General features: G+C 40.6%; 1 protein-coding gene across 1 annotated transcript in view; it reads left to right on the top strand.

The window, feature by feature from the left end:
* The window catches only part of WASF2 (WASP family member 2), a 72,577-nt gene that overhangs the window by 30,614 nt on the left and 17,651 nt on the right, over positions 1-24,312 (top strand). The window contains exon 2 of the mRNA XM_090268883.1: positions 20,443-20,618. Coding sequence (XP_090125009.1) covers positions 20,486-20,618 — 133 coding nt within the window. The 5' untranslated portion in view covers positions 20,443-20,485. The remainder of the gene's footprint in view (positions 1-20,442; positions 20,619-24,312) is intronic.

Genomic DNA, 24,312 nt, shown 5'->3' with positions numbered 1-24,312 from the left:
AATGATTAAATAGCAACTAATAGCAACATGAATAAATCTCAACAAATTATAGAGAGAAAAGTTGCAGAAGAATATATATTATGACTAGATTTATATAAAGTTTAGAAACATGCAAAACAAAACAATATAATGTCTAGAAATACAAATGTAAAACTATAAAGAAAAAGTAATAGTGAACATTTCAGAATATTGTTCTCTTAGTGAAAAAGAAGGAGATGGGTTTGGGGAAGAGTCATGCAGGGGACTTTAAAGCTAATGGTAATATATTTTTAAATTTTTTATTATTTTTTAATTTATTTTAGAGGAAGGGGGGAGAGAAAAACATTGATTTATTCCACTCAGAGGAAGCATGTGATCCAAGAGGGCCATGTGTTCTAGTCTCAGCTCCACCAATAACTTGCTTCACAACCTTGGGCAAGCCACTCCCCCTTTCTGGGCCTCAATTTCCTCAATTGTTAAGGGGGAATTGTGATATTTAATTTTTTTTTTAATTTACTGATTTTAAAGAGAGAGAGGAAGGGATAGAGGGAGGAAGCGCGAGAGGAAGAGAGAGAGATTGAGAGATTTGTTGTTTCACTTATTTATGCATTCATTGGTTCTTTTTATATGGGCCCTGATTGGGGATCAAACCCTGCAATCTTGGTGTATTGGGACAATGCTTTAACCAACTGGGCTGCCCAGCCAGAGCCAGGAATATTCTCCTTAACCTAGATGGTAGGTACACTAATGTTTACTATGTTACTATTCTTTTATACCTCGCATATATTTTTTAAAAAATTTATATCTATAAATTTTAAAACATTAAGAAAAGGTTGGTAATACCTGATCTACTTTTCCTCCTGGCTCTGCTCTCATATATAAACACATTTTTCAGAATGTAAGAACTGAGGCCCAGAGATATTAATTTAATTGTTCAAGAGAAAAAGCTTATCAGTGACCACCTGATCTCAAACTCATATGGAGCACTTTTCTATCATATCTTAGGTTGCAAACTCTCCCATTATGTAGATTCTATCGATCAATTAGAAGTGCTTCCACTTGGATTACTGCCCTCGTCTTTAACCCCTTCATGTAGTACGTTCTCCACACCGCTGCCAGAGAGCTTTCTAAATGCAAATTCGTAATGTCACTCTCTGGCCTCAATCTAAATAGTTCCCAGTATCCTTCAGCACACTCCAAGCGCTGTAGTGTGGCGTACAAGGCTCTCTCTGCCTTATTAGCTTCGTCACTCATGACTTCCTGCACTTCAGCCACACCAAGCTATTTGCTGTTCCTGGAACACTGCCTCTGCACACACTGCTCTCTCCACCCACAACGTCTCTTAATTAATTTTTTTTGTCTTTTAAGGTACCGTTTCTTAACTGACCCCTCTGCCCCTAGCCTGAGCTGGATGCCTCCATAACACCTTGAACATATATTTGGAGTCACACTTATCACAGAGTATTATTCTCCACTTTATTTATTTGTCACCTTCAGTAACTTTTGAGCTTCGTGTGGGTGGGGGCATTGTTGAAATTATATCCCCAGTGTGTGGCACAGTACCAGGTACATAAGGTTCATTGAATGAATGAATGAATGAACCAACAAATAATTGGATATCACTTTATATAAATCCCACACATAGTTTGAAGTTACTTGCTAGATTCTCATCATGTCTATCCCTATTTATAAAGGCAGGAAAGAAAGAAAAGAAAGGGAAAGAAAGAAAGGCAGGCTCGTGGGTTGGGGGGAACTTTCCCATCGAGGGAAGGGAAGCAGGATGCTGATTTGGGAGGTAAAGGAAAGGTCCAGAGGCTTATGTCGTTTTAGGCCAAGTGCCTGGTGATTTTAATGACAGCCTGGATTTCTTTCAAGCTTTGGACATGTGCTGATTTTGATGACTTACCCTATTCTGACCTTTCTGAGCCTTTTTGAAAATTTATCTCCTTTAGCTGATAACACTATAATTTTTCTCTGTATTAGGGAATAAAAGCTTTGAGGTGCATGAATAAAAGGGAGGTGGTAGATAGCTCATGTTGGTCAGTGTGGCCTTGGTTTTTAATTTTTCATGTTTCTAATCTTCTCAGATTAGACCCCTGATCATTTTCTAGGACTTCGAGAGTATATGTAGATCCTGTCTTGTGATCTGGTGAACTACTAGGAATTTTAATTCTAAAACAGGGGTTGAACTTGGGCTATTCAGGTAGGATTCTGTTCTCTCAGGAAGCAGAGCTGTAAGACTGGAGGTCCAGACTACCCTTCCCAGCCTCACCTTCATAAGGGCCAAAACATAAGAGCCAAGAGCCACTAACTGAGGCTTCATTCATTTGATAGATATATATTGAGCATTCTCTCTGCATCTAGTGTGGTGGTTGACACTAGGATTAGAGAAGACTGATCACCACAGTCTAGTGGGAGAGGAAGTAAGGAAATCAGTCATTTTCATGCAGGTGCTTTCGGCATTCACAGGATGTTGTGGAAGTTTAAGGGGTGTAGGAGGCAGGGAGAACCAACCTTTGGTGCAAGGCTTGTCAAAAGATATTTCACTTGAGCTCAGTCTTGGAAGACCTTAGAAGCCGGCGGGGTTGTGGTAGGTGGTCAGACTTGAGCAAAAGTGTGAAGGCAAGAGAGAACATGATGTAATAGGGAGCTATGGGAAGGTCTATAGGACTTGGGGGAAGGGTATGTATGTATGAAGATGTGATAGGAGATGAGACTGGAGCCATATAAAGGGGCCATATTGCGAATGACCTTTTCTACTTTTTTAAATAAAAGGGAGTATCGAGGAGAAGTGTTTTCATTCACCCAGTGTTATGTGTTTAGTGTTTCTCTTACTGTTGTCTCTTGAGCAGCTGAGTTTTGGCATATCTGAATTTGGAGCCCTCTTTCTTCTTCTGCTCTCAGTGACCCCTCTTTAAGTACCATCTAGTCAAACCCTACACTCAGGCACTATGGAGCGGATGATGCATAGCTTTTAAGGCAGCTTGGAAGGAGGAGGATTTAAATGACCTTCACAAATTAATGTCAAGCCCCTATGTTGACGTCACTGCAATTCATGCATGCATGGAGAGTGGGAAAGGGGACTTAATTATGGAGGACGGGAATTGTAACCCTGCTTGAATGGGTAGTTGAAAGTTCTGGGCTTGCCCCTTAGTCTCAGAAAAGGACTTCTTACATTTACTGCCAAAGAGGTCATAGGGAGAGCTTACATAAATACTATCCTCTGTTTTAGGTGTGTGAACCAGTCTTTCTTTTGCTTCCACGGGTGCAGAATAGGTTCGCCAAATAGTATTCTGATCTCCGTTGAACAGAATCTGGCATCTTATTGCCCTCCAGAAAATCAACCCCTTTAAAACATGGAGCAAGGCAATTTTGGTCAGCAGGCATTTAAAGACACCTTTTCAACTTTCAAGGGCTATCCTAATAAGATATATTTTTTATAAAAACACCAGTTTATCAAGATGAAACTCGAATCATTAAAATCTTGAAAGGGGCATAATTTTAGTTGCTGATGCACCTTTTTTTTACCTGTAAAGGTTTTAATAGATTTTATTAATTTATTTTTAGAGAGAGGGGAAGGGAGGGAGAAAGACAGTGAGAGAAACATCAATGTATGGTTGCCTGTTGGGCACCCCCAACTGGGGGCCTGGACTGCAACCCAGGCACGTGCCCTGACTGGGATCCCAACCGGCAACACTGTGGTTCGCAGGCTGGCACTCAGTCCGCTAAGCCACACCTGCCAGGGCTTTTACCTGTAAAAGTCTTGTTGTCTTTTAGTGGCCCTGCCCTTCTGGAGGCTTGTGATCATCAGATACTAGGCTCCCCTTCTGCTAACCTTTGGTAGCTGTTCAGAAACTATTACCGTGTTTGGGATAAAGGAACCCACAGTGACCCATGTCACTATCCGTTTGGATCATAAAATAGCTTTCCATAGTTAGCCTGGATGACAACAGAAGCCAGCCTTATGCAATCAGGAACTGCTCCAACATGGCTACAGTCTGAATGACCAAAGGAGTTAGTCACAGTCACCTTCTTCCATTTCACTCACTTGTTTTGGGAAATGGTATCAGTGAGGAAGAGCTGTACCTTTAGCTCATTAATATAGGTTCTGAACAGGAAAATCTATTTCAGTGAAATTCTTGAGAGTTGCCGAAAACACATGAAGCTTCTTAGTATTTGCAATAGAACTTTTATATTTTGGAGGGAAAGAGCTGTACAAACATGGCCCCAGTTGTTGTTTATACGATATATATATTCATACAGTTCTTGCTATTTCTAAAGTTTGGAAAAAACTTCTGTTAATATAAATCAAATTTAAAAAAAATTAATTTTTCTAAATATATAATCATATCTTTAAAATTTTTCACATTTAAAAAAAATTAATTATTTTATCCTCGCCCAAAGACATACTTATTGATTTTAGAGAGAAGGGAAGAGAGAGAGAGAGGGAGGGAGAGAAACATCAATCAGTTGCCACCTTGCATGTGCCCGACCAAGAATCGAACCTGTGACCTTTTGGTTTACAGGACAACGCTCCAACCAACTGAACCACACTAGCCAGGGCCTTTGTTTTGATTTATTGTCTTTGAGAGAGAGACATACACACATAAATCCATTGTTCCACCTATTTATGCATTCACTGGTTGCTTCTTGTATGTGCCCTGACTGGAGAAAAAACCCACACGCTTGGTGTATTGGAACGGTGCTCCAACCAACTGAGCCACTTGGCCAGGGCCATATTCACATCTTAATACTCATTGTTAGAAGAGAGAGAGGAAGAAAGATTGATTTGCTTTTCTACTTATTTATGCAGTCATTGGTTTTTTCCTGTATGCGCCCTGACCGGGGAATGAACCCCGCAACCCTGGTGTAACAGGATGATGATGCTCTAATCAACTGAACTAGCTGGCCAGGGCCTTTCCCCCTCCATTTTAATAGAAGTTCTTCAGTGTTCGGACCATGGCAGAGCCCATTTTCAAAGCAGTTTGTAGAGATTTAGCTGTGTAATTTATTTACCCTTGGTCACCAAGAAAGAGCAAAAACCAAAGAACCAGATGGCTGCTGAGGGAAAATGTAACAGTATACTTGAGGGGCTAGAGACCAGAGAGCAAGAAGATTGCTTGGGGGTGGTCTCAGGAAGCTGGGATTGGTAGCAACAGAATGGAAATTAGGTAAGGTAACATTTTAGGCTACTATACTAAAGACATGCATCTAACAAATTTTGGCATTACGTCTAAGTAAAGCATTTGTGATGACTGAAATGCCACAAAGTACACCTACTGACTTCTTGTCTCATGAAGGCATTAGAATTTAAAACAGACCCTTTAACATGATTTATGGCAGACAAGAAATACCAGTTCAGTTAAGACAGGTGGTATTTAATTACCACTCTCTGTCGGTGTGGGGCTGTTCCCACCAAAATTGGTTGTGGGTAAAATCACAACAAAGATCCACAAAGTACAACTTTATATATATATATATATATATTTCCAAAAGGAGACGTCAGTTTCTTGCATTTTTGCTAATGTCAAAGGTTACTTTAAAATATTAATGTTGAAAAGATTAATTTACGATATTAAATCTAGACAAGAATACATGTACATATTGTAATTACTTCCTTTTTACAATTCAAGTAATTGGATTATATTTAATGAGCTATTTACATTTACTAATTTAATAAAACTTATCTTTTCAGCATTCTCTATATGTAGAAAGAGATGGGTAAAACTCAGTTTTGATATAATCATCTTTACTTGGGCTAAAAATGAAAAACAACTGCGATTTTTCGAAGAATGGTCAGAAGAATATTATTTTTAAATATACATATACAGTTTAAGAATTACCCACAGGAATGTATTTTGGTTCATTGTGAAAGAAGATGAAAGGTTAACTGCTTAAAAAAATAAAAGTCCCCAATGACAAGATTCAATGAGCTGAACAGTACACAGAGAATAAAACTTAATGTGACTCTCAGGGACACTGCAGATAAAAGTAACCCATCAGAAGTGACGGAACCCCAAATGCCTAGCTATTTGAAAACAGGAATTTGTTTGAAAAGCAGTAGCATCTGAACATGTTATCTGAGGCTGGCACTTTAAATGAGCCAGTGTTTATGTTGTTTAAAGTGAAAGATGTGAAGCCCCTGAGCAGCTGGCTAAAATTGGGTGTAGAGAGGGAGAGAGCAGTGTGTTATCCTCATTAACACCATTTCAGTTCTAGGATAAATATGTCAGGAAGGCTTTCTTGTATTAGCTTGTAGTCATTTTTCTAGGGGGAAGAAACTAATCTGGGATTTGGTGGCACAGTAGATGAAAATGAGAAACATGGGCATATTTGTCCAACTTCTTAGTTCAGGTGTTTTTTGATAAGTCAGTGCGGTGTTGTGGCAAGAGCATGAACTTTGGACACAGGTGGACCTGGGTTTAAAAGCTGACTATGTGACTTTGATAAAGTTGCAGAACCACTCTTAGTTTTAGTTTTCCTGTCTGTAAAGTCATAATGCTAATACTTAACCTTGAAGAAGTGTTTTGAGGATTGGAGATACTCAAGAAAATGTGAATAGGTATCTGGCACATTTTAGGACTTCAACAAGTATTTATTGAGTAGACACTATAGGATACCAAGAAGTTTTAAGAATCCCTCCCTTGGCTCTAGGTAGCTGCTGTCATGACATTACTTGTGTTAGGTTTAAGGTACTCTTTTCCGGTTCTGTACTCACAGTCGTATACTACAGAAACCTGTGCTACAAAATAGAATGTAGTGATCTTCATTTAAAAAAGATTCAGCATACACCTCTTTGGAACTTTTGGAGAGGGAGGAATGACTTCCGACTAGAAGAGTCAAGAAGGCTTTTTAGAAGTGGTGACATTTGCCTTGGGTCTTTAAGATGAGAGAGAGGGAGAGAGAGAGAGAGAGAGAGAGAGAGAGAGAGAGAGTGTGTGTGTGTGTGTTTTAAAGAAATGCCACAGTTCAGATAATAGTCCCTTTGAGACTATTTTGCTTTCAAAATACCTAACGTGAATATACTGAATTGACTCCTGACTATGATTTGTAAGACCGATCCCCTTTGTCTTACTCAAGATTGTTGTAATGTAAGCAGAGGCCATCCATTTCTTTCTCGGTATTTGTCCACACACTCCTGGAGAGCCTGCCTCAGAAAGAAAGAGGCCCACCTACTTCTAGGCCTCCACCGAGACCAAAGAAAAGAGGACCAATTAGGAGAGCCCTTTGTGTAATGCTCAATGCCATTTAATTTGACCTGCTCTCCTTAGATTATTTCATTACCACTAGGAGATGAGTCCAAACAAACTCAGCATTCCTTTGAATTAGTAATAATGAGAGCTGTCAGTTACTGAGTCCCCATTGGGTACTGGATATCCCTTTAGAAGGCTTACATATATTATCTCATTTTATCCTTGGAACCATCCTATGAGGTAGGTTTTATTTTCCCCATTTTACAGATGAAGCTCAGAGAGATTAAACCTAAAGTCATATAACGAGTGGCTCAGGGCATCCTTGATTCCCTTGAGTGAATGTGTTTCCAGGTTCACCATTGATTTTTTAAAATGTGATTAGCACTTATATGAGTATTAACTTCAAAAAAGAAAAGACAAATTTTCTTTCATTGTTCTCAATTGTGATCATTCAAAAAGATTACTGTGTTATTCAAGTATATTATATACTTGTGATGATATCCTTTCTATTTGCTGTGCTTTCTTATTTAATTTCAGGACACCTACTTTTTCTGTTATTTCTTCTAAAAAATATTCATGCTATACACTTATTGAAGATAATTTGAGATTAATTTAACTTTAAGAATTTTACAATGCCTCTTTATGATTGGGGGCCTTGCAAAACAACAGTGAAAATCAACCCTGACTTGAATAGGAAGCACAGGGGTGTTATCCCTGGTAGAAGGAAAATAAAGGAGAGCGCCCTGTGATTACCCTGGCTTTCTGTCTAAATGTATGTTCTAACCATGGAGCAGGGTGGGGATCTCAGGCAGAGCACATTGGTCTTGCTGAACTGAAGAAGACAGAGATTGTGTAGTTCAGGGGAGGCTGAGGCATCTGGAGGCAGTGGGGTGGAGTTCTGGAAAGGAGGGAGCTATAGAGAAAAAAAAAAAAACTGCTTTAGGCATCTCCTCAAGGTCCCCTTTGCTGACCTCACAGATGCCTGGGATCAAACCCCAGGAAGTTGGGAAAAGATGACAAGGAAGCTATGAGTTAACTGGTTCCCAGATCAGGGAGGTGTTCAGTTCCTACCACCCAGAGTGAAGAGCCCATATTGCTCATTGAGAGTGTCCAGTAGAGGTGGTAGAAGGGCCACATCTTTGTACTGGGGTTAAAATAGTCATAGAGTAAAGGCTGCTCTAGACCCACCCTAACAAACCTCAGAAACGAGCCCTCAGAGGTACCCAACTGAATGAAAAGTAACTTAACTGCCTACCAGAACAAAGTTTTTAACACTCTTGAAATAAAGACAACGATGTAAAATCACAATGTCCAATATCTAACTGACCTGCCAGGAAAATGTAGCCCATAACTAGGAGAAAAATCAGTAAGTAGAAACATTCTGAAATGACAGAGATCATGGAATTAGCAGGCAAGGATAGTAAATTAGCTGTTTTATTTAACTATAGAGGAAAAAATGAAAATACTAGTTAGCAGGTAGATATTTTAGCCTTGCAAGTAAATATTGGAGTGTTGTTCATCTCTCTTATTTCTATTATTTTTGTCTTTCCCATCTTGTTGATTGTTTGGTAAAATTTGAATATTATAAGTCAGAGTTATAGAATCAGCATTTTAGGGTTGGAGAGAACTTTTAAAGATCATCTTGTCCACTCATATTATAGAAAAAGAAATATTTCACTGATTCTGGGATGTACATTTTTTTCACGTTTTAATATCTCTTGAATCATACCGCATCTGAACAATCGGTGGCATCTTAGATTTGATGAATACAGTAAAGTAAAAGCCCATTAGAATTGTGGCTTCTCTGTAAATTCTTAGTGGTAGACTTCAAGACTTCTGCTTGTATTACCCCCACCTGGAAAACCTTTCCCTCTTAATTTTTTATATTCAAATCCTGCCCAGATCAAATATTTATTCTAGGAAATCTTCTCAGTCCCTTCAGTTCACAGCGATCTTTTCATCCTTCCTATTGTCATCATTGACTACATCATTCATTTAGTAATTGAACTATTTATTTGCTATATTGTTACTTTGATTTTATCTGTTTCCTCAGTGATAAGCTCTTGGAGTAAAGAGAGGGATTTTATACTTCTGTATGTCTTCTAGGATCTGTTTGATAAATATTCATTAACTGATAAAACATTTAGAACAGTGTCTGGCCCATAGTTAAATGCTAGATGTAGAACTAGTACTTCCACCTTCACTATCATCACCACCACACCTACAGTAATCTGTTCTGTGTGAGACAGTGCTAAGCATTTTATACATGTATTATTTCATTTTTCTTCACAACTTTACAAACTGGGAATCATTAGCCTAATTTAACAGTTTAGGAAACAAACAGATTTGACTGCTTACCAAGGTCCCAAAGCTAAAATTTGGTGGTAGTGGGTTAAAACCCACAGCTCTGCTTCTTACTGTTGGTGTTCTTGCTGCTCTTTGCTACTGCTTATTAGATTACGGGGGCTTTGGAAACAGCCTAGTAAACGGAGGGGAGAAAGGAAAGAATGGGTACCTACTTTCCCCTCTGCTCAAGGACTTTTCCTTATAAATCCCGTGTATTGAGTGGTGAATAGACCTTGTGAGAGGAAGTAGATGTACAGCTGCCCTTTGCTGCTGACTCTTAGTTGCTGGTGGCTTGGCTGATAGTGACAGATGAGTGTGTGACACTTTTTCAGGAATGAATTCTTGTTAGAGCTGGTGTAATGGAGTAGTTGATATGGAATTGCATGTCAGTTTGCTCCGTAACTCCACTCCCTGGTGTTCAGATGTAGTTGTGATTGTTAGGTCTCTCTCCTCACTTAAGTTGGTGTATTAACAGTCACATCCAGGACTGCTGGCTGCTTCTGCCTGCTTCATGACCACACGGTGGGTTTGTGTATTGCCCTGAGCTGTCAGCAAAACATTTTGCTGAATTCCCTTTTTTGTTGTTGCTCTGCAACCTTTTTTCTTTGGCCTTGCTCAGTTGTGTAAAGTCAGTTTCTTTTTTGGCCTTTCCATCCCAGAGTGGGAGCAGTTAGTGCAGAGAAGCTTGTGGTAAGAAGTGAGGCATCATAGAGCTTAAAATGAATGGTTAGACAGCTGGTCGGATGAAATGAGACTTACTTGGTGCCTGGCGTGCGATTCGGCTCTGATTACCTCCTTCCTCCCTCATTTTCAAACTCCCTCTGTATCTAATCCATCAGTGGGTGCTCCAGTTCCTCCTCTATAGGGAGCTTAACCTGGTGCAGTACTCACTGCTCCTTGAAGGAACCGGGAAGGAAAGGTTGCAGCCTAGCCCCATCCTCTCTATCTCTGAGTAATGTTGTAAATTGTTTCCTATATGGTAGCACATGCCTAGGTTTGGCTTCCTGCCAGGTACTCACGCCCAGGTACTTGGAAAAAAATGCATTTTGTATCCTCTTACCACACATTTTTGAGCACCATCAACTGGAGATCACTCTGTCATGGCCTATAAATAAAAAGGAATCTCTTAAAAATGAAGACTGCTTTATTGGGTTCTATTATCACAATATTGCAAGTTATTGACATATTTCTAGTAATCTTCTAAACTGATTTGTTGAGGTTTGATACTTTCATATGTTGGTAGTTGTTTTTCATGTTAAACTCCTGTGAATATAATGTACAATTGATGATTATAGCTGAAAGAAATCTGGTACTTGAGTACCCACAAATGTTAGGAGTAAGATTTCTCAATTTCTAAGTAAAATCATTCATGATTTCTATTTATCTAATCAGAGTAAAAGTAAGCCCATTTAGATGGGTAACTTGGAATATTTCAAACCATCTCATTTTGATGAATTGGTATTGCTAGAAATTGGCATTAAGCTGGGAAAGTAAAACGAACTTTTTCTCTGCAACTAAAAGTCATCGAGGATAACATTGTAGACCCTGTGTACTTTACTTTAAGTGGATCCATAACAGAGAACTTGGGCCAAGACAGAGAAACAAGAAATATTTTATGTGAGTAAATCATGTCTTTGGAGTTCAGATTACTTTGCAAACAAAATCTCAGTTTGGATACCATTTCTTAAAAATATTGTTTTTATTTATTTTTAGAGAGAAGGGAAGGGAGGGAGAAAGAGAGGGAGAGAAACATCAGTGTGAGAGAGAAATCGATCAGTTGCCTCTTGTACACCTCCTGATCAGGACCAAACCTGCAACACAAGCATGTGCCCTGACTGGATCAAACTGGTGACCTTTCGCTTTGTGGGACAGCGCCCAAACAACTGAGCCACACCCATCAGGGCAAGCATTTTTAGGATGAATTGAAAATTTTCCTCCAAGCGCTAGTCATCATTATACCTAAGGACTGGAACCCAGGTTTCCAACTGACAATTTAAATGTATTTTCTTTTGGATCCTACTAAAAGGAAAGCCTAAATTTGGCCATTTAAGAGGGTATTCTATGGAATAGTTGATACTAGAAGAAACCAATTTTGAAGGGAAAAGTGATTCCCCTCAATTTTAGCTTTACAAGCAAAGCAGTGATTAGATCCTGAAGAGTAACAAAAGGTGGTATTTTCCCCCAAAGATCATTGAAAGTTACAGAATTACTAGGTGTAAATGGTCTTTGATAGACGTAAAGTGTGCTCAAAAAGTAAGGTATTGGAGTTTAGAAGTCTTGTATCCTGGGCTACTTTCCCAAAACCAAATCAGGACAAGAAGGAACCTTGCATTTATTGAATGTAGGTCCATAGCTGGTATTATTCCTTTATGAAATTAGAAATTTCTCCTTGTTTTATATCACAAGTAATAAGCTCTTTTTCTTGGTTCTCCCAATCAGGTACTTTCTCTGCCCACCCTCGGAGTTCCATTTCTGTCTTACTAGCTCTTTTGGACATTACTCTAGTGACCTAAACTAATTTGTCAGTAACACCTTGTGTTTGGATATAGAGTGGTTATATTTGTAGGTTCAGCTCCACCCTGTATTTCAACAGGAAGTGCGTGGGTGCTGAAGTCTATAATGAGGCATTCCTCCTTGTGGTTGTTGCATGGTAGTGAGGATGGCTATATGCAACAGTAAAGTCATAGTTTTTTAAACATTGTAGTAGACAAACTTAGATTGCAGTAAGCCTGTGTTGGCTCTCATTTTGAAGTTAAATGATTATTTGACTTTTCAGTTGAAATTCTTGAACTCCCTTGGAATGCATAGTCTTTTTTTCTTTAATCCTCACCTAAGGATATGTTTATTGATTTTAGAGAGGGAGAGAGAGAAACATTGATGTGGGAGAAGCATCCATTGGTTGCCTCCTGTACATGTGCCCACCAGGGTTTGAACCTGTAACCTAGGTATTTGCCCGGACCAGGATTGGAACCCACAACCTTTTTGGTGCATGGGATGACACTCCAATCAACTGAGCCACCTGGTAAGGGTGGATGCATATTCTTTAACATAAAGAAATTTATCTCTTAAAAAAGAAAACTGGTCTACAAAATAAAACTCTTCTCATGTGCCCTCATCCAAAATGCTGTTAACTGTCGAATAGTGGGAAATGCTGAAGTGAAAGCAGAAGTCCTAATTGCCACACATACAACATCCCCACATGTTATTTGTCATCCCCTACCACTGCTGATCAGCTTTTTGGGGGTATGTTTCAAAGAGGAACTGCCTTGGAAAGCATTTCTGTTGTTATGGTTATTGCTGTAGCCCAGACATACTTGCTCTTGGATGTGACCATAGAAATCTGCGTATGTTGTCAGTGACCTTGACTCAAAATGAAGTGTTCACTTATTTGTAATAAACAACTAGTAATAAATATTGTTGCCAGAATAAGCAGTCAGTCTGTCTTCTGCCCTGTTAATAATAGAAATTCAGAGTATGTGGTACAGTTGCATCCTCCCTCTCACATTTGGCCTTCCTTTATTACCTTGTCTACTCTCCCAATCACTACTTCTCACCTCATCGCACTCCTGCCCCAGTGTTGGGGTCAGAATGGTGAGCATTCAGAGTGTAGGGTGGATGTCAAAGTCTTTTTTTGACTACACCGACCAAATGTGCTATATAAATATTCCATATAACTTCAAATATACAGGCTTATAGACTCTAATTGTTTGAAGAGATCTGAAAGAACACCTCATCCAGTTTCCAGTTCAAAGCATGAATCCTGTCATGTACTGACAGTTTAAACCAGTGACGATTTTCAACCGGTGTGCTGCAAGAATTTTTAAAACATGCGGTACCTGATTATTTAGTCAGGGGCACTGATCTCTTTTTCCTTAGATTGTCAAATTTAAAAATGACGCCAACTAACACAATAGCTGTCCACTGTGAATGAATCAAAATTATACCTTTTTTTTTTGTCAGATCGGCAAAAAATATTTTTTTGTGTGCCACAGAGTTTTAGTAATTAGTGTATGTGCTATGAGATGATAAAGTTTGAAAAGCACTGGTCTAGACTGCCAGGACGTTGCTAGGAAGGGATTCCTGAAGTCTTATTTGTTCTCACCCATCTCCAGTCCCTTAGGCTGAAAATAGAGAGGGCTAAAGATGGGGGTTGCTGCAGAGTCTGGCTAGATGTCAGGAACTGATTCAAAGGTGTTGTTTTTTTGTTTTGTTTTGTTTTATTTATTTGGGTAACCAACTCCCACATTAGTCAGGGATCCTCTCAGGGTATAAATAACTTAACTTTAGGGCTCTGTGTGGACCATCCTTTGGACCATTTTGGATCCTTCAGGTCCTGATAACTAGATGAATCTAGGCCTGGAGACGACCTGCCTCTGGTCTTGTGTTCAGAATGCAAGTGAGAAGCTTATGGCAGCTTAGATAGATGCAAACCCAGGAATTTTAGAGCTTCTTAAAGATCATCTAACTTAATCCCTTTACTTTACAGATGATGAAACTGTAGCCCAGAGTGAGAATTATTACATCTTTGATTTAGAGCATTGTAGAAGTCATCCAGACTGACCTGCCAACATCAACATCTTACAGTCTAGGAATGTCTCCCCCAGCATGCCTGATAGCTGGTCAGTCACCCAGAAGGTGACACAGGGGAAATCATAATTTGTAAAGAGAGAACAGCTCTAATTAAAAGGAATTAACTGCATTGAAATCTGCTTTCCTGTAACTTTTATCTTTTCAGTAGTTCTAATTTCTTTTCCTATGTAACATCCCCCAAAGTAAGACTTCTCAAATCCCAAAGTTAGCAAATATCACTATACCGTATACTTTCATTAACGTAGTTAAAGTATAAGTGAAAAAGTAATTTGGGACTTCCAGCCAAGATGGAGGCCTAGACTGACACGCTCCATCTCCTTTCACAACTAAGAAGGACCACAACTACTGCAAAACCAGAAATAACCAGAAGTTCCAGAAAATAAAGTTACATGGAAGTCCAACGTATGAAGTTATAAAGAAGTAGTGCTCGTCTGGATGGGTAGGAGGGTGAAGCCAGTGTGGAGAGGTCAAGCTGAGCTGGCAGCAGCAGCTGTGGCGTTGGTGGTGGGATGGCAGTAAGCACAGACACCCGTATTTAAGGGGGGGCGTGAAGGACCTGGGAGCACCCCCGGCTACAGACCAAACCCGTCAGCTTGCGATTTCAACGCCGGGAAGGCAGACCCCCATTGCCTCGGACTGTGAGACCTGGAGGAGGTGGTGACGAAGAAGGAGGCTCCCGGCCTCTCAACAGAGAGTGAACAGCAGGAATCCATCTTGGACCCCCACCCCCACACAAAACACCACAGCATGGTGAGAAGAGTCGCCTGGTAGTGACGAATGCACGGGGCTCTGCCCCCTATAGTGTAGGAGGTGTGACAGCCCCGCCCAGGAAGCAAAGGTAAACACAAAACTGTCAGGATGGCACAGATCATGTTAGAGATCCCGGTGAGGCACCTGACCAGACAGCAAATATCTAATCTAACGGACCAGCAGATAGGAAATCTTTCTGAGGCTCAGTTCAGAGCTTTGGTTGTAAAAATGCTTACAGACCTAACAGCAGATCTTAAACAAGACAGGGAAAGAATGAAGGCTAGTCCTGCTGAAATGAATGAAAACACATACGAAACTACTGGTGAGAGAAAGAAAACCAGGGATCAAGTCATCAAATTGGAACATAGGAAAGGAACAAATAATCAACCAGTGCGGAAAGAGGAAATGAAAAGTGAGGAAAATGAAGAGAAGCTCAGAAACCTATGGGACAGCTATATGCGAGCCAACATCTGAATCATAGGGTTGCCAGAAGAACTAGAAATTGAAAAATTATGTGAAAAAATAATGAAGTAGAACTTCCCTAACTTGGGGAAGGAGATAGACTTACAGGTCCAGGAAGCACAGAGAGTTCCAAAACAACTGGACCCAGGGGGAACCACACCAAGACACATTATAATCAAAATGTCAAAAACTAAGGATAAGAGAGAATCTTAAAAGCAGCAAGAGAGAAGACTGTCAGCTGATTTCTCAAAAGAAACTCTGCAGGCAAGAAGGGACTGGCAAGAAACATTCAAAGTAATGAAAAGCAAAACCTACAACCACGATTACTCTATCCAGTGAAGCTGTCATTCAGAATAGAAGGGCAGAGAAAGTGCTTCCAGGACAAAGTAAAACTGAAGGAGTTCATCAGATCCAAACCAGTTATATGAAATGTTAAAGGGACTATGAACATTAAAATGAAAACTGTATCACAACAACCAACAACAGAAGCTAAGGAATTGAAACAAAGGCAGACTAAGTAGGCAACGAAAGTGGGAAAAGGCTTACAGGTATGGGGAACATTTTGGGGGGAGGTCAATGGGGAGGGGGAAGGGGGAAAGGGAGGGAGATGGTACAGGAATTAAGCATAGTAGGAGGGACTGGAGTAGACAGGAAAATGTTGAGAAGAACTGTATGCACAACCAATGGGCATGGACTAAGCAGCGGGGGGCGGGACAACTGGAGGGAGGGGGTCACTCTGTGGAGGGGAATAAAGGGAAAATAAATTAGGACAACTGTAACAGCATAATCAATAAAGCATATTTTAAAAAAGAATTTTAAAAGAAGTATTTTATTGATTCTATAGAGACAGGGCATTCTGTATTCTTCCATGTATTCAAAACTTCTTTTCTCAGCTAAGAATCACTACTTTCTTGGTTTTCTTCACTTTCTCTTCATTTCTGTAACTGGCACAAGCATTTAGCTTCTTCCATAAAACTTTTAATAAAGATGCCTACATTTTGTCACTTCTTGAATATGACTGTACAAAACTATCAGGAATTTTGGTAGCCGGACTCACCACCCTGTAAGCTGTCTTTGGTTTCTCAGTTCATATTTGCTAGCTGTGGTGAGCCTGTCCATTTCTATTGCCTCCTTCCTAGCCTGTGAGTTTCCCAACTGGTCTTCTTCCCTCCAGCCTTCTCCTGCCCAAATACAAATTCTTTGCTTCTGTTAGAATGATTTATCTAAAATGCAAATTTTATTGTGTTAACTTCCTTAATTCAGTGGTTCCTCAACACTCAGTGCTCCACAAGTTTTCCAGTGAATGACTGATGATAGAGGAACCTTGCTCAACAGTATTTCCCTGAGAGAATTAAACCCTGACGCCATTAGACATCTATTGTAGATAAATGTATTAACTTTTTGTCACTGCATCTGGAATGGTGCTAGTTGTGTAGAGTCTTTTTTTTTTTAATTTTTAAAAGATTTTATTTATTTATTTTTTGAGAGAGAGGAAGAGAGGGAGATAAACATCGATGTGCAGAGAAACAACTGGTTGCCTCTCACGTGCCCCCAGCGAGGGGCACGTGCCTACAACCCAGGCATGTGCCCTGACTGGGAATCAAACCAGTGACCTTTTGTTTCGCAGGACGAAGCTCAATCAACTGAGCCACACCAGCCAGGGCTATTTGTGTACAGTCTTAAGGAAAACTGAGAAAATAGCCACTCTAATCATTTTCTTTGTTCTGTGGTTCAGATGAGGAACCCAGTATGAAAGAGTGCAGGAGAGAAAGAATTTAATAGGTCCAGAAGCATGACCTGGAGCAACCTCCAGAAAAAAACCCACCAAATTTCTTTTGAAGTGTGAGGTTTCATCTTTAAATGTATATGAATATTGCGTTCTACTACATAATAAGTCCAGGTTAAAAGTGTTTCAAAATATTTATCAGTGAATAAAATTGATTTTCCAGGAAGATTTGCCTAGGGTTTGTGAACTACAAATAACTACTTTTTTTTTTTTTTAGCTCTGTAATGGCATTTTATATATATATTATACTATTTAGTATCTAGGAAAATTGCCCAAGATCACGCAGCTTCTGGCATCAGAGCCAGTGTACTAACTTAATATGTCGCAACTCTACAACTTGAAGCTAAGTTGAAAGAGTCAAGAGCCTAGAAGTCTTTGCTAATTTCTAGGTTTATTTTAACCAGAAGGTAGGATATTTTTTCTTGGTCAAGTTACTGTTGTAGTTCAGATCATTCATAATTCCATACTTCTTTTTCTTAAGATTTCATTTACTTATTTTTAGAGAGAGGGGAAGGGAGGGAGAAAGAGAGGGAGAGAGACAGCCATGTGTGAGAGATACATCCATCGGTTGCCTCCTGCATGCACCCCAGCGAGGGACCTGGTCTGAAACCCAGGCGAGTGCTCTGACCAGGAATTGAAACTGGTGACCCTTTGCTTTGCGGAAATATACCCAACCCACTGAGTCACTCAGGTCAGGACCTAATTCCATACTTCTTATGCAAAATGTAAGTAACCTTGATTATCTAAAACAAAAATGAGCAGTGATGCAGGTAATTCCATACAACAGGCAATCTCATCTCTCTTTGGTGGCTCTGAAACATTAAATGAGTTTTTAATAATGGATATACTTTTCTAATTGTTTTGTCTTAATGGTTATTGACATATTGTCTTTTTTTTCTTTTCTTTTTTTTTTTTTTTTTGAGAGAGAGAGAGGAAGGGAGAGAGAAACATCAATTTGTTCCACTCATTTATGAATTCATTGGTTGATTCTTATATGTACCCTGACTGGAAATTGAACCCGCAGCCTTGGCATATTGGGACGACACTCTAACCAAATGAGCTACCTGGCCAGGGCCTTGATGTATTGTCATTTTTTTAAGTATTCTACCTGGTTATAGGAACTAGCTTTTTTGCCAAGAGGAAGCCATCTTGCTATTGAACATTGGTTTCAGGTGAACCCCACCCAGGTGACATAGAGCTGACTTCATTTGTGTCTTCTTACCTACAGCACTGGGGAAAGAATAAATACTAAAGTACCAAGGCCTTAGAAGTTGCCCCCCACCCCCTACCTCCCCAGTCTAGCATTTACCTAGTCATCTGGAATCCTGTTTCCATTAGGTTTTCAGAGAGAACTTCTGCAATGCCCTGTCAGTGGCCACATTCAACACAGAATTTCAAGGAGATCTGGCCCCTTTAGCTCCTCAGAGAAGCTGAAACAAGACTGAAATTATTGCTAATGGGAGGAACCACAGCGGCTGTTTTCAGTTATCTCTGACTGCACCTTTGAATGTCTGGTTCTTTCACAAAGCTTGAAATAATGGGAGTCTAAGGGCATCCCAAGGATGGTGTACAGAGAGCCCTATGAGGTTCTTTTATTTGTAACCTCCTGCCTCCTTTGCTGTTCTAAACTCTTTTCGCCATGAGTTACTAAAGATTGCATCTTTATGCCCTTATACCCTTTACATTAAGTAAAAGGGAAGAATTAGACTGGAGGGGAAAGTCCAGAGTTTGGGTTAGAAAACCTGTTGAGTCAAAGGGGAACTTAACAGAGGAACAGAATGAAAATTATTTCCTTAGACAGTAGACAAATATTCAGGAAACACCTCTGCACCCCAAAGATAGGCACAGCTGCCACACAGTGCCTATTAAAGGGAGGTTCAGAGTTATGAGCAAACAGCTGATTCTCTTGGTTCTTGGGCTGTTGCTCTTGGTGACAGGAAATCTTGTTCCCCAGGCTGCTGGCTTCCTGTTTTATTTTTATTCTTAGCAGATCAGAATGTCCATAACAAGGAGCAGTCTGTTCAAAAGGGTTCTACTCCCCTTTGGAGCCTGAAGGGCTTTTTAAAAAACTTTGGTCAGATAGTATGTTGGTTCACTTTTAAGATCTATGGTATTTAGCTTGGTTTAAGCATTTTATATTCACAATCAACTTTTGGTGATGAACTGGTGTTATAAGATTTGATGTAAGTAAACCTGTTATGCTTTCTTTGTTGCTTAAGAAGAGTTTGGAATATTGGGGACCTGGGTATGTTACTCTTATGTTTCACCTTTTTTATTTGAAGTGAATCTGCCATTTTCCGTAGCCGGAAAATCGCTAGATGTTTTGGCTATCTTTAGTTTCACAAGACAGGGAAATAGGACCATAGCCCAGGGTGCCTTGGCTGTAGTCATATCCATTTTGTTGAGACTAAAACCTGCTTCTATCCTTGTAAAGCTAGGAGTTTGGTAATCTAACTCCAAAACAATAGCTCAGCATGAACCTGAAGTGCTGGGGGATTTCCTAGGGGAAAGGGTTCAGCTGACAGGAGAAGAAACAGTAACTGGAAGATTTCCCGACCTGCTCCAGACACTTCCTGCTGTCTCAAGAGCCTTTTGGCCCAGGTGTGTCGAACCAGATGGAGAAAGACAGGGAGCTGTTGGGTAGAAGAGAAAGGACTAAGGAATCTTAAAGCACAATTTGCTCAGCATCATGTTTGACATTGAACATATAAAAATTTCCTTGATATTCTTTCTGTCAATTTACAGACTAAACTTTAGTAGTGTTAATAGATACTGGCAGCTAGTATTTAGTTGTACATTAACAGTCATCCATTAGAGAAGAACTGGAGAGGTTATGTTCTGCTGTAGATCAATGGAGTCACTATTAGCAAGTTAATTTCATTGTGGAAATTATCAAATGACAGAAGCTCTTTTTGATCCTTATAACTGATCACCTGGAATCTGTTCTGTCCTGCTTATGGACACCCCAAGGATAGGAACTGTACCATCTAGGATCTGCTGAATGGACTGTTTTCTGAACATGCCTCCTTGCCTCTGGAGATTCTTGTTGGTTGGAGCATAGTTGTTATTTTAAGGTTTTAGGTTTTTTATGCTGTCCATGCTACCTCAGCCACCAGTCACCAGTTCAAAATTTCTAAACTTATCTAGCAAGCCTTCTATTAGCAAACCTTAAAAGGGGGGGGGGGGGGTCATAGAGGGCGGGTCTTAAAAAAAGTAAGAGAAGATCTTTTAAAGCTGTTTTAGATCAGAGCAAGACAAAAGAGAAAAAGACTCACACAGCCCTAGTGTGCCTGGAATTTGTGGTTGAATAATACTTTCCTGTTATTTCTTTTTTAGGTTGTTTTTCATCATTTAGAACATTGCCTGAAGCAGGTCCACCATGCCGTTAGTAACGAGGAACATCGAGCCAAGGCACCTGTGCCGTCAGACGTTGCCTAGTGTTAGAAGCGAGGAGCTGGAATGCGTGACCAACATCAGCCTGGCAAATGTCATCCGACAGCTGGGCAGCCTGAGTGAGTGCCGCAGAGCGCCTGTGCTTTGCCCTCAGGGGTAGTTGGTGCTCTTTATTTAGTTTCCTTCTCCTCCCGTGTTCCTATTTCTCCCCCATCTGCCCTCCCTAGGTAATGCAAAAATGCATCCCACCCCCCCTGTCCCCAAAGAAAGGCTCCTTTTTGGTACAGATTCTTCCCCTCAACCCTTTCTTCATCTGCCACCACCCTCTAGGCTCCCTCCACCTCCCTCTCCACCTGCTTCAGAAGAAAGCTGTGGGAAGGGTGGCAGGAAGGGCTGCCGCAGAAACTGCAGATGGAATGACAGAGCAGAATTCTCTGTGTGTAAAGTGGGAGGTTCACAGAACAGTGTCTTGGGTTAGGGAATGTGCCTGTAATTGCACGAGCTGTTAGATGTAGCCTGACTTTTGTTGAAGCCTCAAATGTGCCAATAGTCTTTATCTACCCGACATTCCCCCCGCCCCACACCTTTCTTCCCAAAGAGGAGTAAAGCAAACATGCACTCAGAGATTCTGGCTGACTTGTCTACCCTGGTACACATTTAATTGTGCTGCAAGCCTCCAGGTCCAAGTTCAGGGTACAAATTACTTCTGCAATCTCTGAGGTATTGGGAGTTTTGCAAGCTGCGTGAACACAGTGACACAAATTGTGGCTATATCCATTCTTCTCTAGGAGGGAGATGGGGAGTAGCCCAGTCTGTTTTGGAGCTAAGGGAAAGCCAGCTTAACTGTAAATTTTTTTTTTTTTTTTAATTGGCAAGAATGAATGAGACTGCCTCGGGTGGGGTACATGCATGTGGTTTGGATTTCATTCTGAATCAAGCTGAATTTGTTTGCTTGAAGTTGAGGTATGGGAAGGGCAGATGCTTGGATAGGCTGTGCATTTGTCAAGTGCCACTCCAGCTCCCCATAAGAACTTCCATCAAAATGCCATTTTAGTGATCTTCCTTAGCAAAGGCATCTTGGTGTGAATTATTTCAGACATTCACCCCTGCTATCGCATCACTGCCCTTAGTGAAGGCAATGGAATATCAAGAAAGCCTGCATTCCCCCAGATGGTAATAGACCCTGCCTTTAAAGTAGGGGCCTGAGGAGACAGAGCTCAGTGACCAGATGATGTATGGGGTCCAAGATTCCTCAGCCTTCACCTAGCTCAGAGACCATTTTGGTTGATCCAGGGCTTAGGGAAACCTGGGTGGCGTCGTGAAGAAATGAAACCCTGTCGATGCCTGTCCTACACAAAGGAACATTGACTGCAGTGCAACAGCTCTGCAGCTGACAAGGAAGTGCATGAAGGCTACAGAGAGCCTCCCTGCTCCTTAAAAGCATCATTTCTGCTTCAATCACCCTGAGAAGGCCGAATGGGTGGAAGTCATTCGCACGCTGGTTTCTTCTCCTTAGGACAAAGGACATCTAGCTAATGATGCTTCTTATTCTCCTTCAGCAGGAGTTATGCTCTCTCTCAGGTGTTTTTCAGGGCACTGGTGATGAATGCCATTGCTCACTCTCCCACTGGTGACCAGATCACTTCTGTCTTAAGGAAGCTGATCTGAGGGCCAGCGTCAGCTTGTGCCTACAGAAACAAGATTTCCTTACATCATGGATCTGACCGACCCTTTATTCATCCTATAAACATGTATTGAACTTATTTTATGTGCCAGATGCTGAGAAGATACAGTGATAATAAGAAATGGTTTCTGCCCCTGGTTGGGTAGCTCAATTGGTTAGTTTGGTTAACATGTCATCCTGATACACCAAGGTTGTGGGTTTGATCCCCAGTCAGGGGACATACAAGAATCCACCAATGAATGCATGAATAAGTAGAACAGCAAATTGATGTCTGTCTGTCTGTCTTTCTGTCTCTCTCTTCCCCTCTCTCTCTCCCCTCCCCCTCCCTCCTTCCCTCCCACCTTTCCCCCCTCTCTCCCTCCCTCCCTCCCTTCTTTAAAATCAAGAAATAAAAAATTTTATAAGAAATGGTCTGTGCATCCCAGCAGCGTATAATCTACCAGAGGAGACAGAAATGAATAATTTTAAGGGGAGACTGGGGAGAGGGTGAGAAGGGAACTCACATTTGTTGATTGCCTATTTTATGCCAAGTTTAAATAGTATTTTGGCATAGAGTATCTCATTTAATCCTCTCAATAATTCTGTGAGTGTGGGTTGTGGTATTCCCATTTTTCAGATGAAGAAATGAAGGCTCAGAAAAGTAAGTAACTTGCCTAAAGAGACAACAGCCAGTAAGAGGCAAGTCAGACTTCCTAAGGATTTCTCATCTCAGTCCTCTACTCTCTTTCTCTGTCAGTAGAGCCCTGGTTCAGGCCATTGCTGACTCTTCTAAACTATTACCCTCGCCTCCCTCCGGCCTTCCTTTCTCTGATCAACCCCCTGAAATCTAGAAATCTAAGTATCTTATAATCTTAAACCTATACCCCTGCCACAGTCGTCTGCCCAAAATGCAAATCTCACTTTTTATTTTTATAATTCTGAGTTGTTTGAATTTTTAAAAGTTAAGGCTGTGCTGACTTTTGTAATTTAAGAAGTGTTCTTAAACTAAGAGTACCAATGTTAACTCTCCCCTGTTCCTCACTATGGAGCTATCTAGGTTCCTTGGCCTGGCATTCAAGACCCTTCAAGATCTGCCTTCCTTTCCAGCCTCATTTTCTGCAATCTATCTTCTCCCATTTTATAGTCTTATAAAAAGACCCCTTTAAAAGGAAACAAGGAAAAAAAGAGAGGAGAAAAAGGGAGGAAGAAAGAATGAATTATTAGCTACTTGTAGTTCCTCTTAGAGCACCCTCCCCTCCCTCCATGCACTGCCCTGCTGTCCCCTGCCTGGCGAGCCCTTGCTGACCTTTAAGGCCCAGCTTAGGTAGGGATTTGTTGGCCTAAGTGCTCCTCTGAGCTCCTGTTACATGTATATATTATTACCTACCACATTTTATTGAAAATTACCTACATCTCTTCAATTAAAAGTTCTTCCAAGGCAGAAATCATGTGTTGTTTGAAGTTCAGTAAATGTGTTGAATGCTTCATGCCTGTATTCTCTTCACCGTTTCATGCTGTTGGTGCACAGTGAATACAGAAAAGGAAGGAAGGAACACTGTCTATAGAGAGTAGGAGCCCAGGTGGGAATAGGGAGGGTCTTGGAAGGCTGCATAGAAAAGGTTACCTTTGAACCAGGGTTTCATCTAGCAGAGAGCAACACAGGAATGGGCTCACATGTGCTTCAAGCTCATGATCTTGGCCTCATGCATTGTACTGTAACCAGAAGTGCTCGGTCTAGTAGGGAAAGTGTGGTTATGGAATGGATGAAGCACAAAACTAAAAATTCCACAGCTGTGGATTGCTTCGTAATAGCATATCCAGAATTCTTATTTTCCCTTAGTGCAATGAGATCGGTTATTTCACATATTACGTTGCCATATCTTAGGAAATAAAGACACAGCCAGCCAGCCAGTACTTTTGACCACCTAGGAGAGTGGAACCCCACTTGGGTCATTAAGAAATCATGCTATGATGTTGGGTTTTCTAACCAAGCGTAGTGGGGCCATGCCACTGCGGAGGGAGCACCAAGACTACCACTCAGACTTCAACAAGAGTAGCTTCACATTTTTTAAAATCAGTTTTACCTGTTCTAATTCAACATAAGCTTTTGTTTGAAGAGTTCTGCAAAGAGAAAAAAATTGATTATTACT

This window comes from Furipterus horrens, unplaced genomic scaffold (genome assembly GCF_987537825.1).
Source record: "Furipterus horrens unplaced genomic scaffold, mFurHor1.1.pri manual_scaffold_3, whole genome shotgun sequence".
In the NCBI taxonomy this organism is placed as follows: domain Eukaryota; kingdom Metazoa; phylum Chordata; class Mammalia; order Chiroptera; family Furipteridae; genus Furipterus; species Furipterus horrens.
The sequence above is the reverse complement of the archived record's forward strand: the minus strand, read 5'-3'. Positions and strand labels throughout refer to the sequence as shown.